The 14,133-nt window shown below is 35.9% G+C and overlaps 1 protein-coding gene across 1 annotated transcript in view; it reads left to right on the top strand.

Annotated features, from left to right (window-relative positions):
* Positions 1 to 14,133, top strand: part of EEF1E1 (eukaryotic translation elongation factor 1 epsilon 1) — a 16,759-nt gene that overhangs the window by 138 nt on the left and 2,488 nt on the right. The window contains exons 2-3 of the mRNA XM_010180572.1: positions 1,632 to 1,832; positions 9,320 to 9,415. Of these exons, the coding sequence (XP_010178874.1) occupies positions 1,632 to 1,832; positions 9,320 to 9,415 (297 nt within the window). The remainder of the gene's footprint in view (positions 1 to 1,631; positions 1,833 to 9,319; positions 9,416 to 14,133) is intronic.

Raw genomic sequence — 14,133 nt, 5'->3', positions numbered from 1 at the left:
CGGGTGTCCGCTGCTCCCTTTCCCCGTTGGCTTCGTACCTCGCCGCTCCGGCCCGGCCCCTGCCCAGTTGTTTCGTTCACCCACCGCTACCCCATTAGTGCAACGGGAGGGGCCAGAGGTTTCGCCCGTAGCCCCTTCCTTCACCCCCCGCTCCCCATCCCTCGTACTTGTGGCTTTAAGGGCCTGACTACTGACTCGACGGTTCTGGAAACCTATTCCTTCTGCCTGCGGAAGGGTTATGTCCCTGATGGATGTCGGCTTAAAGCGTGCTTGCTCTTACACCACTCTCTTCCTGCTTGCGTGGTTAAGTCATGTGGAAAAGATACACTGATAATATTGGGAATGCGTCTGTAGTGAGGAGCTGTTGCATTTAAATATTTTAGTTTTTTTAAAGTAGATATCTTGACGTTTTGAAGTTCATATGAAAACGCTAGGCTCTATGGTTCAAGAGGCACGTGAAGGTTTCATTTTTGTGCATTATAAAATGTAATCTGGGGCTGAGGATGTCACAAAGGTGTGAGGGTCTTTATGTGATTTTCTCAGAGAAGGACAACAGATAAAAGAAGCTGTGTGGCTCTATTGTGGGGTTTTTTGTATGATTTTATTTTTCTTGACTTTATTTACTACTTATTATTAGAGTCCTGAATAACAACATACACATTCTTTGGTTGCATAAGCTTCCTTGATTATTTAATAACCCATCTGGTACTTTAATGCTATTATTGTAAAGCGTAAGTCTGAAAAATCAAGTAACTAGATCTGTCCTTAGTTTTTCTGACTGCCTGTTCAATGGAAAAATTTAAACAATAATCAATGACATTTATTTGTGAATTAATACAAATTAGTATTACGCTTTCAATTTACACCTTTGTTAATGAAATCTGAAGAAAGGCTCATCTATATGGTCAGATACTTTCAAAAAAGTATTGTATTTTGATCAGTTTTTCTTCTGTCATTTGATATCATAAGTTACTGAATGGGCTTTAGTCTGTTGCTGTGATTTTTCAATTCGTTCATTTATTTTCTTACTCTTAGGGGCTCAGTTTCCTTTCCCACAGTTTAATGTGTGGTAATGCCACTAACAAAGACATGGTTAAAACTAGAGGTGTATTGTGTTGTCCCTCTCTGATAGGAGTGAACTAACTTCTGTCAGGGCATTTGGCAGTAGAACAGTAAGTATGAGTAAACATTTCAGTAAGTGGTTACTGCAGTCTGCTCAGAAAGAAATCGGATGTTACTGACTTTATAATCTTAAGTCAAAGTCCTGAATTTGAAAATGAGTTATAAGTTAATTAACAAGATTTCTGACAGTGTTAGAACAAGCAATACTACTTCGTGCTGCTATTGGCAGAATCTGATTAATTATGGAGCTAATGGTGTCTTCGTTTGTCCATGTTGCATGTATTAAATACTTTTCTTCTATAAAAACTGAAAATAAACCACCCCAAGGAGTAAAAAGAAAACATATGTGGAGTGTTTTGATGTTACTAACTTTAGTATCTATACTTCTGAATTTTGATATATTGCTTTAAAGATCCTTTTGAAGGGCTATAAAAAAAACAATGGCTATTCTTCTAGAGACTGCTTTTTGAATGAGTTGTTTAGTGGTACACTTTTGTTTCCTCTTCTAGGTTCCAATTCTTCAGACAAACAATGGTCCTGGTCTGACAGGATTAATGACCATAGCTGCTCACCTAGTTAAACAGGCTAAGAAAGACCAACTGCTTGGAAGGACTGCAGAAGAGAAAGCTGTTGTTCAGCAGTGGTTGGAATATAGAGTAACTCGAGTAAATGGAGGCTCTAGTAAAGAAGATACTAGAGTAATTCTGAAGGTAAGGGGGATTTTATTACTTTGCAACTGAATTTTGGGGTGACTAGACCTTGAAGGAGATTACAGTGCTAATGTGTGCATGAACAACCAATTAATCAAACAGAAAATGCTGAAGACTTGGCATTATCTTTAAGTACTGCCTTTTATTCTGGTTGCTGCTTTTCACTTCTGTTGACAGAAATACCCCAACAACCTGAAACCAGAGGGAGAACAGCTTGAACTGTAAAATATATGAAGCAGAGCTCTGGCAGTGTTTCATGGTCGTAATGCTGTAAACCACCTAGAGCATTCTAGATAGTTTAGAGATTGTTCAGTTGTCTAGTCTGTTATTAGCCATGTAAGACAACAGTTTCTTACTGTCTTCATAAAACCTCGGTTATAGTCAAGTTGTGTTGTAATATAGGATTACAGGATAATAGTTTTAAGTGCTGCTTTTATTGATTTGGCAGTTATGGAATGCAGGCCATGCTTGATGTTGTAGTATTTGGTATCGATACCGAAAGGACAGAATTTTGTGTGAAAAGTGAAATCATAAAGGAACTTCTGCAGAACTGCCCTTCACATCGAGCTACTTTGTATGGAGACTTTTTGTCTAGTGTATTAAACTGTTCTTGTAGTCTTGAAGCTTACTTAAACAGGTGGAAGCAGAAAAGAGAATCTCAAGGGTCACCCTGTTATTTGAGCAGCCAGATGGCAGGGAGTAGATAGCAAAACTTAGTTTTCCTCCTTATTCCTTGTGACTGGTAATTAGTGTTTGTGCAGTCTTCTGGGAACAGAGCTTGAAGAGAAAATTTGCTTTACACTGTTAAGTGCTCAGGGCTCTGTTTACTAAGCATGTATGAAACAGCAGTGAAATTTTATCAATTTTTGAAGTTTCTTTTTTCTAATTTTAGAAGTATCTTTTAGATGGAAAGTACATAAAGTTCAGTGCTACTAGTGAGTCTGGGTTTAGAAATAACAGTGAGCTGCAGGGTATTAGGAAAGTTGACTTTACTTGAGGCTAGCAGATTCTCAGTTTATACTTCTGATTTGTTAGGTGTGGGGTGTCTGAGTCACCCAGAACTATTGCAGAAACCAAAGATAACTCAAACACTGCTTCAGCTTAACACACTGTTACTTAAAATCAACGAAAATCTTAAAATGGCACAGAACAAAACCTTGTTAGTAATCTCTTGCCATTTTCAAACTGACAGCCTCCTTGATCTTGAGGTTTTGGAATATCGTGCCTGCTTTACAAGGATCAACTTGGTGAAAGCCCTAAAGAACCATTTCTCTCAGTTACACCCCAGATAATCTGAATTATCTTGATCTCACTGTATCTATGGAGTGCCTTCCATTAGTTAAGCATGAATTTGTTTATGTTGCTTCTCTTTTTGTAGCAGCTCTGGTATTATTTTGTATGTGCAAATGTGTCAAATCCTACAGTTACGGTTAATCTACAGATACCGCATGAAAACTCTACCCTTTGGGATTTTCAGAACTTGACTGAAGGAGTCATTGACTAATCAGGATTTAACTTCAGGTTTAGTTTTACTTTGAACAGGTGGTATGTCTAGGTGGCCTTCACAGGTTCCTTTTGTCTAGTGAATTATTAAAGAAACCTCCAACTTTATGACAGATATTACATAAAGAACTGAAGTTGTTTTTCAAACAAATTTATGATGCCTTTTGTTCTCACCCAAATTGTGAGAAGACCATATTAGAATAAATAACTTCTACCTTTCTTGCCCTTCAATTGCATGAAAACCAGAAACAAGTTTTCTGTCTTATTCACAAAATACATCTGCTCTAGATGACTTAAGTGATTATACTCGTGTGTATGTGCTGAAAAAGCAATATTTGCAGAACTGCATTTGATTATTAAAACCAGATGTAGCTGGTATCTCTTCAGTTTTAGCCTTAGCAGCACTGGTAGTGTCGAAAAGACAGTGCACTGAAATATGAATATGTAGGTAAATTAAGTGTTTCCAAACAAAAAATTTTCTTACTGAGAAACAGTCAGTGTCACTTGTGGGAGAATATCTGCCTTAAAGTGGTAATAGCTATTACAAAATACTTAAAATTTTTCCCATGGATTATTTTTCTTAAGTGTTGATTGGACAGAATTTATTTTGACAGAGAGCTGCTCTGGAATTGTTCCAGCACTAATAATTTCATATTATAGCAATTAAGATTTTTTTTTAATTTGTTCTCTTGCCACCATGATTAATCAGAAGAAGCAGCAGCCTACCATTAAAGTATACTATGCCAAAAGGGAGTATGGGTGAAAAAAATAGAAACTAAAGTAGGGAAGCAAGTCTGAGACTGTAGTTTTACAACGTGTCTGGAATATACAATGGCAGTCTTGGGACAGTTGCAGCCTAGAGCCACAATTTATAATAAGCTGCACTGAAAACAGTTCAGTCACTTTTGCTATAAACTTTAGGCTGCCTCTATTTAACCCTTAACTGAGGTGACAGTTTCTGGAAGACATCAGTAAATAATTGGTTTAAGGTCTGTTAATCTGAACAGGAAGGGGTTTCTCTTGGCCTTAGGAGAATATGTTCTTAAATTGTTCTTACTGACACGTTGACTTGAACTGTTACTTGGCATGAAAACAATAATGAAGCAGTCAGACCATCTCAACCAGGTTTTTTTATATTCATTCAGTGCAAATGTCATAGTGTTCAGAAGTGGGCAATGAAAGTGCTCTTTCAGTTTTGTCTAACTTTGATTTGAGCTCCTGTACTGGACAAAATAAATGGGACCAGTACCTTTGGGCTGTTCTTCAGTAGGTATGTAGGAATTATGACTGTCAGTAGGGGTGGTAACATAATGTCCAATGCATTATGTTAACTTTCTCGTCTGTGGAATCAAAGTATTTTTCTTTGCCACTTTATTGTTTGGCCAGTGGTAAATTAAGTTGCATAGGAAAAAAAAATACTGAGTGGTTGTATTGATTTTTTTTTTCCTGCTCTTCTGGGAAAGAATTGAGAAACTTTTGTGACACCAAATGTCTGCTTATTATATTCAGGAGATTTGAATGTCTCTACTTGGTCAATTTTAGGTATTCAAAACTTGAGGGTTGTTTCCCTACCTTCAGAGCCCACCTTCAGAGGCATGTTTGGAATAACTGGGAGCTTCTACTTGAATTCGTAGAAGAGCTTTCACAGAAATATAGAAGTCTGGAGTCTCTGAGGGATAACTGTAACCAAGAATTTTGTGTGCTACTATCAGTGTCTCATACAAAAAAATGTTCCATTATTTCACTTTTGTCCTGATTTCCTATGCTATTTGGCTGTAATCATGGAATCCAATTAGAATCTGAATAAGAGTGGTTTAATTCTTATTTAATTTGCTTGTTTGAAAAACTGTTTCCACAAATATGTAAGCAGGTTACTCCATGCTCTGTCCATGCTGTTAATCTGCAGTTCTTTGGCGAATTTCTAAATGGGGTGCCTACCCACTTTGACAGGTTTGTCCAGCAAAGTTTCTTTTAAACTTCAGCTTTCCATGTTGACGTCTCTGCCTTCTCTGTTAGAACCAGGGTATTTTAATGTGCTTATAGGTGTAAAAGACAGAATTTTGATTATTTGAACACCACTTATTGATTATTTTTCTCTTGTCTTTTACAGGAAACTCAGTATGTTGAATATAATATTCTTCCAGACTGGGCTTAGCTCACAGTTTGCCAGTTAGACAGAAAAGTCTTGCATTTGAGTGAAAAATACTGGTGTGCCCCAACAGTGAAATTGTACTTTTCTTGAATATGGCTGCAGAATCCTTTTCTTGGGTTCTGCATTGTCAGAGTCTTGCCTGGGGCATTTAAGAGTGACAGCTCTTTCTTTGCATGGCGTGATAGAAAGGCATTTAGGGCATAAATGACCTCTAGAATATTACTGACTGAAAGGATGTGCTGCTTTGTGTAAGGGAAATACATACACCAGCAATGTGGTGGTGTGGACAAGATATTCTAAACAAAAGCGGAGTATAATTAGATCCAGTGTAAGCTTATGATGTATGATTAGATCCAGTGTAAGTTGTTGTAAGAAGCAACTGTTAATTACCTGAGCTGCTGTCTCGACTTGCAGTGACTGTGGAAGGGATTCAGTTGCCTTAATTGGATGAACTGGATTACAGACCATTATGTTGCATGCTGAAATGGTAGTAAGCGACACGGTGGGGTTGAGCTGTCACTGCAGATACGGGTTGTAAATTGGATTTTTTTCCATAGAATAAGCAATGGAAATCCATCAGTTAGTCCATAAATAATGCAACATTTCTTCTTTTCATTGCTTTTTCTCCCCCATACCGAAAAATGGAATTTGAATTGCTGCAGTTGTTCTATGCATATTAGTGCATCAAACTGCAGTTATACCTTAAATACCCATCTGAAGTTTGAGATAGGGTTTCCTGAGGGATTGCAACAGTAGGTTCATGTAGTTACAAGCAACTTCCAAGGCTGTTTAAGTCATTTAATACTGGGATTGTATATACAGAATCAATTTAAGCAGTGATGTTCAGTATATGAAAGATAATAATACAAGTGACAGCTAACAGATCTGAATTTCCTTGATGGAATAGAAATTCAAATACGATTTTATACTCATATTTTCCTTAATCTCTCCAGGACAGGAGCTCTATTTCAGTTTAATACTGTAGTCATTTAAGAAAACCTGACTTTCAGGAACTTTAACACAGTTGGCTATTAGCCAATAATATAATCATCTATGGGAAGCATAACTCACGAGGCAGGATTAACTAAATGTGCCTAGTGCCCATGAAAAAAAATTCTAATGTGGTGTTTCTGAATTAGCTTGACTTACAGAATAAAATCAGAATATCCTCTATATTTTATGAGAGGAAAGTACATGTTCAAAAACAGAATTGTAAACTAATGCTAATTTATCCAAGACTAAACTATCTTTGTCAAATTCTGTTTGCTCTGTTAACTAAAATTTGATGAACCAGATTAAATAATTGTTCACACTGTGGTGGCTTACCTTGCCTTTCAAGTTTTAGGATTTTTTTTGTTGATGGATAGTTTGGCTGTACATGCACAGTATATTCAAAGAACAGTTTATTTGTATGATATTAACCCATCCTGAACAACTTTGCAAACAATATTTCTGCATAGAAATCAGCCTACCACTTGAAGATTTATAAAACAAAGAATTAGCATGCCATAACTTCTTTGAAGAAATACGAAATTTTCAGCAGGGAAATAACTGTGTTGATTGTACCTTCAGAGATAATGAGCTTTTTAATTTACAAAATCCTGATTTCATAGCCTAGACTAAGGAGAAAGGGAGTAGAAGATGGGGATATAACTTCAGTGGTATTACTTCTCATAATGCGTGTTAAATTTCTGATAAATCAAAATGAAAAATGCTGGTCAGAGAATGTGTCAGAATAGACAAGTTTATGATTTCTTTAGTAAACAGATCTGTAGATATTTTTCTTTCCTCAAGGTTTTTCTTAACATTGCATTTGCCTTTGTGTTGTGTGTATGAAATTCTGCAAAACTGTAGTTTCATGTTTAAAGTAATTTGAGAGCTAACTAACATGAGCTAAGTAGTAAACCAGTCTAAAGAAAAGAAGCTATATAGCCAGGGGCAGATGACCTTACAGAATTTTCACTATGTAGGGGTTAATATTTTCCCTGATTTGCTTTAATAAAATAAATCAAAGCAGACATAAGGATGTTTAAATATTACAGAAGTACACTAGTCCTGTCATGAAGAGGTTATTAAAGAAGCAATAAGGTGGCATAATGGAGTTGAACTTGTCAAATTCAAATGCAAGGTCAGACGTCTTAAAGTCTCTGCAGTTTAGTTCAGTGTTGGTTTTTTTTTTAATATATGCACCATCGGATATCTCTATCAGTAAAATTCTAGAACCACAAAAGGTGCAATATGCTGAAGGCTAACTGTAATTTTTAAATTGTTCATTAATTATTAACCTCTTTTCCTTGCCCTGAACGTCTTGTTAAAATAAAAGGTTGCCTTAAAATGGAACATGGTGTAATGGAGACTGAAGCTATTTTAGGGATGTTTTGTACAATGCTAATTGTTTAAGCTGCTTACCTCTATTTCCAGGGTGACATGGGGAGATGGCCTAAGAAAACTGTCAAGAGATCTGTGACGAAAAAGGAGTGCATTTCCTACAAATTTTGGGTTTTTTTTCAACCAGCAGAGAAATACTAACTGGGAGAAGGAGAGTTTCCAATCCAAGGAAAAACTGGGAAACACTTTTCCTACATTTCTGAAAGGAATATTATAAAACTAAAGCTTGCTTATGCTAGGATCAGGGTTAAACTAGCTAATTTTGTTTGTTGTTACATTTTCTTCTTTAGAGTGAAGTAGGGGACAGAAAGGTGCATTAACTAGATGAGAAGTAGATAAGATGTCAAGAAAAGGAGGAACAGGTAAAGAGGTAGAGCTGCTGTGTGATGCCTGTGTTCTCTGAAGTGATGCACTTGTGCAATGATGAGTCTGTCAGCCTCCTGTTTTCCAGCAGAGAATAACTGCATACAAAAAGCCATGAAAAAGGGTCTTTCAGTAGTACAGATTTGAAATATTTACTCACTGAACTTAAATGGAGACTTTCTACTACCCACCCTTATAACCTCCAATACAGAATTGTTGAGAAAGTTGATCTCAGAATGCTGAAGCTGTGATCTCTTCGTGTGGACTTAGATTGCAACTGAATTGACAGTATCAGTCACTAAGAATTGCTGGCAGTGATTTCAACATTAATAAAAGCCAGTGTCAAATGATACTAGCTGACAGGCATCAAGTTTTCAGCACTGAGCTTGAAACATGTTATTTGTCTCCCATCCTGCTGTCCCTTTGTGTTTACTTGGTTCTTGCAGATTTGCAGTTCTAGAACCTTGCTGACCAGCTGCGTGGAGTGAGTCCTGGAGGACCGGAGAAGCTGCTGCTGGAAGAGCAATATGCTCTCCTTTGGTCATAGGACTGCATTTTCCACTTACCAAATGTTAAATGTATCACGGTGGCGCTTCTGAGTCATATGCGCTAATAAAAATACAACTCCAGCTTTTTCAGTATTTGAAATAGAATAATATAATAATTTGAAGCCAAGAAAAGACAGATTTGAAAGTATTTCTGTGGAGTCATCTTAATATGTAAAATAACTCACAGCTATATTTACCAAAAAATGATTGCATATAAGTGGGACAGTAAGTGAGAGTTACAAAAAACTGTATGCCAGCAGCAAGCTGGCTAGCACTTTGGTTAGAGATCAGTATTTAAATTTTATTGAATTCTGGCTGTCAAAGAACAGTATTTTAGTTTATTAACTTGGCACTTTTTAGATTTTTTTCTTCTGTTATTGTTTTTCTTTCCTTTGAGTTGGGATAAATTAAAGCTGGCAATTTTTTTTGTATGCATGGTCTCCAGAGGAAGTTTTCTATTATTTTTAACAATTGCCTTAATATTTTGCCTTACAAAGTAAATACTATAGCAGTATAATGACTTTCTTTTCTAGGATCTTAATGTACACCTTGAAGATAAAGTCTACCTTGCAGGAAACATTTTTACCTTAGCAGACATTTTGATGTACTATGGATTGCATCATGTTATGGTAAGTGTTATTTGCATTATTTTTGTACATACAGTTGTCGTAATTGTTGTTTATCTAAAGGGCAGTTTATTGTTGTAGAAGTCAACCTACTGAATTGATCAATGACAATTTCAGAACAAGAATGGAGAGATTTCTTACAAGACCCTCAAAACTTCTTAAGCTGTTCACTTTTTAGTTTTTAAATGCTTAGCAATAGGTCTGTCAAAAGAAGTGGGTTATCTGTAGTGTCCAGAGTGCATCAGTTTCCTCTGTGGAATGTAAGAAGGATGATGCCTATCCCTGTGTTTCTAGGTACAAGGACTCTATCTGTTCAAGTCTGAAACATGACTGCTTACGGAACTACATGGGGTAGTTAAATGAAACTGAAAGGACTAACCTTGTTAGTACTGGAGAAATGCTACTAGTGCTATGAAGAGTGCTTGAAAATTAAGTTTCTGAAGGATGAATGTGTATAAAAGTGTCTGCTGTTTGAAGACTTAGTGATAAGACTTGATAATATACAGAATATGAAAATAACATGGGAAGCTGGTGATTAGGAGAAAAAAATACAGCAGAAACAAAAAAAGAAAGTAAAGGTTTGTACTGAGTGGACAAGATGTTGAGATTCTTTGTAGTCAGCTCAGGGTTTAATATGAAGTGCTTTATAAATCATTGCACCTCAGTTCTGAACCCCAAGTGGTAATTTACAGACAAAGCAGTAGAAATTATTTGTATTTTGGTGGCTGGAATGCAAATGTAAATGAGCCGTCCTTCTCTGGAGTGGGAACTACTCAACAAACCAAAGGACTAATACAAAAAAGTCTGCTAAATCCTCGGGAGAATATAAAGTCAGTCAGTTTTACATTAGAAAATGATGGGGAGAGGTGATTCAGAAAATGCTGCCTCTAACAAACGCATGTGCGTTTGAGGATCAGGGAATTCAATCAACTGGGTGAATGGTTACTTTATACACTTAAAAGCAGGGTTCTGGAAGAAGAGTGCAACACTGTACTTCAGAAGGGAGGCTGAGGAGAAGGGGAAAATGATCAAGTTATTAAATGCTACTAAAAATGAGAGAGAACTTTTGTATCTTTATCTTGACTGTCCAGGAGTCAAAATTCAAAAGAGAATGTCAAGCAGAGGAGAGGGAAGGGAAGCTTCATTTCAGAAGGTTTTTTCAAAACATGTTATAGTAAGTCACTTAGAATTAATTCTGTTAAAGCATATTTGCCTTGTAAAATATCTTATGTAGTAGGATAGATGTGTTGACTAGAGTGTCAGAATGGGTTACTTTTCACAAATGATATGTAGACGTAGCAGAAATGTGTAAGTACTTTCTAAAAATAAGACTGTATATACAGTAAGAGTAGAAGTTCAAATTCTACATTTTTTTAAAAAAAAACTTAGGCAGGGGAAAATCAAGCATATTTTAAATTTAGAGTTTGCTCTAGAGTAGACCACCTAATCAAGAAGAAAAGATACAAGTTATTGCTTTGGGAAATAGAACAGATGGTAAAAACAAATGACTTGGTGCTCCTGGGTGCCTGCAACCATCCAGACAGTACTTGGGACAAGTTTGCAGTACAACATCTGTTTCTGAAATGTTTGATTTCATGGAAGATAATTTTCTGAATCAGAAAGCTGTAAAGGGCAAATAATGAGATGGCTATCCGAAATACAGACGAAAAGCTAGAAGTTACTAGCTAGGAATTTTGTATGTATTTTGAAGCTGTCAGAATTTATATTAGTACTTAACTGTAGAGGTAAGATCTTGAACTGTAAAATTTTATTTCCATTTTTTTGTTTTTATTTTTCTGTAATGAGAAGAGTATGTCCAGAGCTGCTTCTCTGCCCTAAGCTTTAAGGGAAGGGTGAGGGAGAAGAAAGCTACTGTATCTGTTAATACAACGTAGTCCAGGGAAGCAGTTTGTCATATCCACTACTGTTTACTACCAATAAGTGTTTCCTATAATCCTTTAAGAGAGAAGTAGAAATGGGGGACATGGGGAGGGAGACCCACAATTCTTGCTGTTCATCAAGCTCTCTAGAAGATTGATCTGAAAATGTTACTGATAGTGACCTTTAGGATTAATGTCTCTGCTTTTGATAGACTAACAGCTACATGCTAACACAGACGTTAGTAATAGAATACTGTAAATATTAGTTACATACCATGGTCATCCTGAATGAGCCAAGTTTTAATACAACTTTAAAAGCCTTAAAATGCACACTTCATTGGAAGGGTTTTTAAGATGGTCCAATCTTGTTGCTTACTTCTTCAGCTGTGGCTTTATTTTCCTTTCTTAGTTTTTATCAATATACATGATACACCTTTGTATTCCTCCTCTCCTCCCACTTTCATTTTGACCTTCCCATTATCCAGGGGGGATACTGGGACCTGATTCTTTACTGTCTAGGCTCATGCATTTGAACTTGCTAAACAGTTCATCTACTGAACAGCAGCAACTGTTAGTTTTGCAGCTGTATGCCTTTCTTTCATTGTTCCTCTCCTCTAGTTATCTTAATAAGCACGATAGTACCATATGTTTAAAAAAAATCATATTATGGGAAAGGAATCGGTATTTTAATGAAAGTCAGATTCCCAGCTAGTATTTCAGGCTTCTTGCAGACTGAGTCTGTTGAATAGAAATATACGCTTGTAATAATGAGGCCAGAACTAAATTATAAATATTTTTGTTCTGCATGATAATATAGGTCACAAACACCAAAAGTGTAATGACTTGTACTAGCTGTCTGAATGAGCTCTTTCAAGTCAGCCTGACTTCTATTGTCCTGTAATTCCACATATCCATGAATCCAATATAAAGATTGTTGTCTTTAGACACTTTGATTAGTTAAATACATATGTGGATAAATACAAAGAACAATGTAGTTCTACTAGGTTAAAGCACGGATTGCAGAGAAAACATGAATTCAGAAGCATTGCTTGAGGATAGCTCAGGCAATCAGTAACCATTAAATTCCCCCTGTGGTAATGAACTTGTTTTCATATCATTTTTTTTTATTTAAAATAAAAAGTTTCCCTGTGTTCTTTATACTTAAATAGAACTGGACTTAACGCTATTTGAAAATACTTAAGAGAAATAATCAATATGATGGTTGATCTGCTTTTACACTTCAAGAATTTTGTCAAACCAAATAAGTAGTCTCAAATCTGTATGTCTGACTTGAAAATTTCTCTAATAAGGTCTAGAAAATAACTTATGGGTGCAATTTATATCTGCAAATGGAAGAAGCCTCAGTCAAAATTCTGGGGTCAAATCAAGTTCAAAACAAGTACAAAACAAGGTTGTTCTCCTCAGGTCAGAACAACTAATAGTGAACTGTGAGCCAGCAATAGTAGGCTATTTTCCAGTTATTTTTTTCCATAATGAACATTTCTTGTAATAAACAGATTGCCATGATTTTTTGGGTAATATTCACTGATATGCTGCTTATCTTAGTACTGGGATAACAGGCTTTCCTTTTAAAGAATGATGCTAGAAATTATACTTAAACTGAATTACAAAATCCAGTTTTAATTTAAAGAAGAATTTCATTTTAAGCATGTTCCAATAACAGCAGAAAATGAGTCAAAGCTATGTGAAAGTAACATTTATTAAATACTCCATTCAGCTGTGGTTTTTTTCTTCTTTCCCTTGTATCTAAAGGCTAAATTTCAAAAGTGAAGTAGTGTCTTATCCTTTTCTTGATGCTGAAGAACTTAAGTTGTAGGCAGGTATTTTTAGACTTCCCATGCACGTGCAGGGTGTGGGAATGGGAATTTACACCTGCGTCCCCAATGCTATTGAAAGCAAATATAATTAAAGATTGTGTATTTGTAGCCCTTCTAGAAACTCTTCTAGTTGCACTGTATAATGACCACCTTGGTTACCCTTTGTGAGCTTTGTGGTGGGAGAATGAGACACCTTTTTCCATGGCATTAAAAAAAAAACCCTGTCAAATTGAGTGTCTCCTTTGCTATTGAAATAATTGCTTTAATAGCAAATAATTATTTTAACAGCAGAACAGCAGCCTTTCTTAACTTGGGGGAATTATCTAATTTAATGAGCAAGAACAGAAAATACCCATCTAACAGAATGCTGTAAAAAAAAAAAAAATGCCATGGAAGTGATCTCTAAACAATTAACCTAAGAGTTATGTTCTGAGTAAAAAGTAGAGCATGCCACAAAGTGCTTTTTAATATATTTCACTGATAGAGTACATTATGTAAATAAGTAAAAATATCTTGCTTGTTGTGCCTAGAGTACAAAAAGAGGTTTTGTTATTAAGAGTAGCTGTCTGTTTTGCCCTTCAGATGTTTTTTCACTATGCTAACAGAATGGAGGAGATCTACTTTTCCAGACTTTACTTTTGATTTACATCAGAGAGACATGAAGACTGAGAATTAACAGCATTTCCTCCTCATAATTCTGTACTGAATCTGCTGCAAAATCTGAAGTTTAGTTCAAGCATTTTCATAACCAAGTGCTTACCCATTAAAGACTTTGAAAAAGGGTATTGTAATAAGTGAACGACACTCATGGGACTTAGTTACAGTATTTTTATTACCTCCTTATACTTAAATACTTTTTTTTCAGTAATTTTAGATGACCTTAGGGTATACCTGTTGCTCTTTTCATGTTCTGTGTTGCTTTGTAAATGATTCCACAGTGTCATACCAAGCACCAGCTTCCAACTGCTATTAATTATAACAAACTGTAGGTGAGTTTTGTAGG

Source organism: Mesitornis unicolor, unplaced genomic scaffold, assembly GCF_000695765.1.
Source record: "Mesitornis unicolor isolate BGI_N332 unplaced genomic scaffold, ASM69576v1 scaffold24863, whole genome shotgun sequence".
Classification (NCBI taxonomy): Eukaryota; Metazoa; Chordata; class Aves; order Mesitornithiformes; family Mesitornithidae; genus Mesitornis; species Mesitornis unicolor.
Note: the sequence above shows the minus strand (reverse complement) of the source record. Positions and strands in the feature narration are given on the sequence as shown.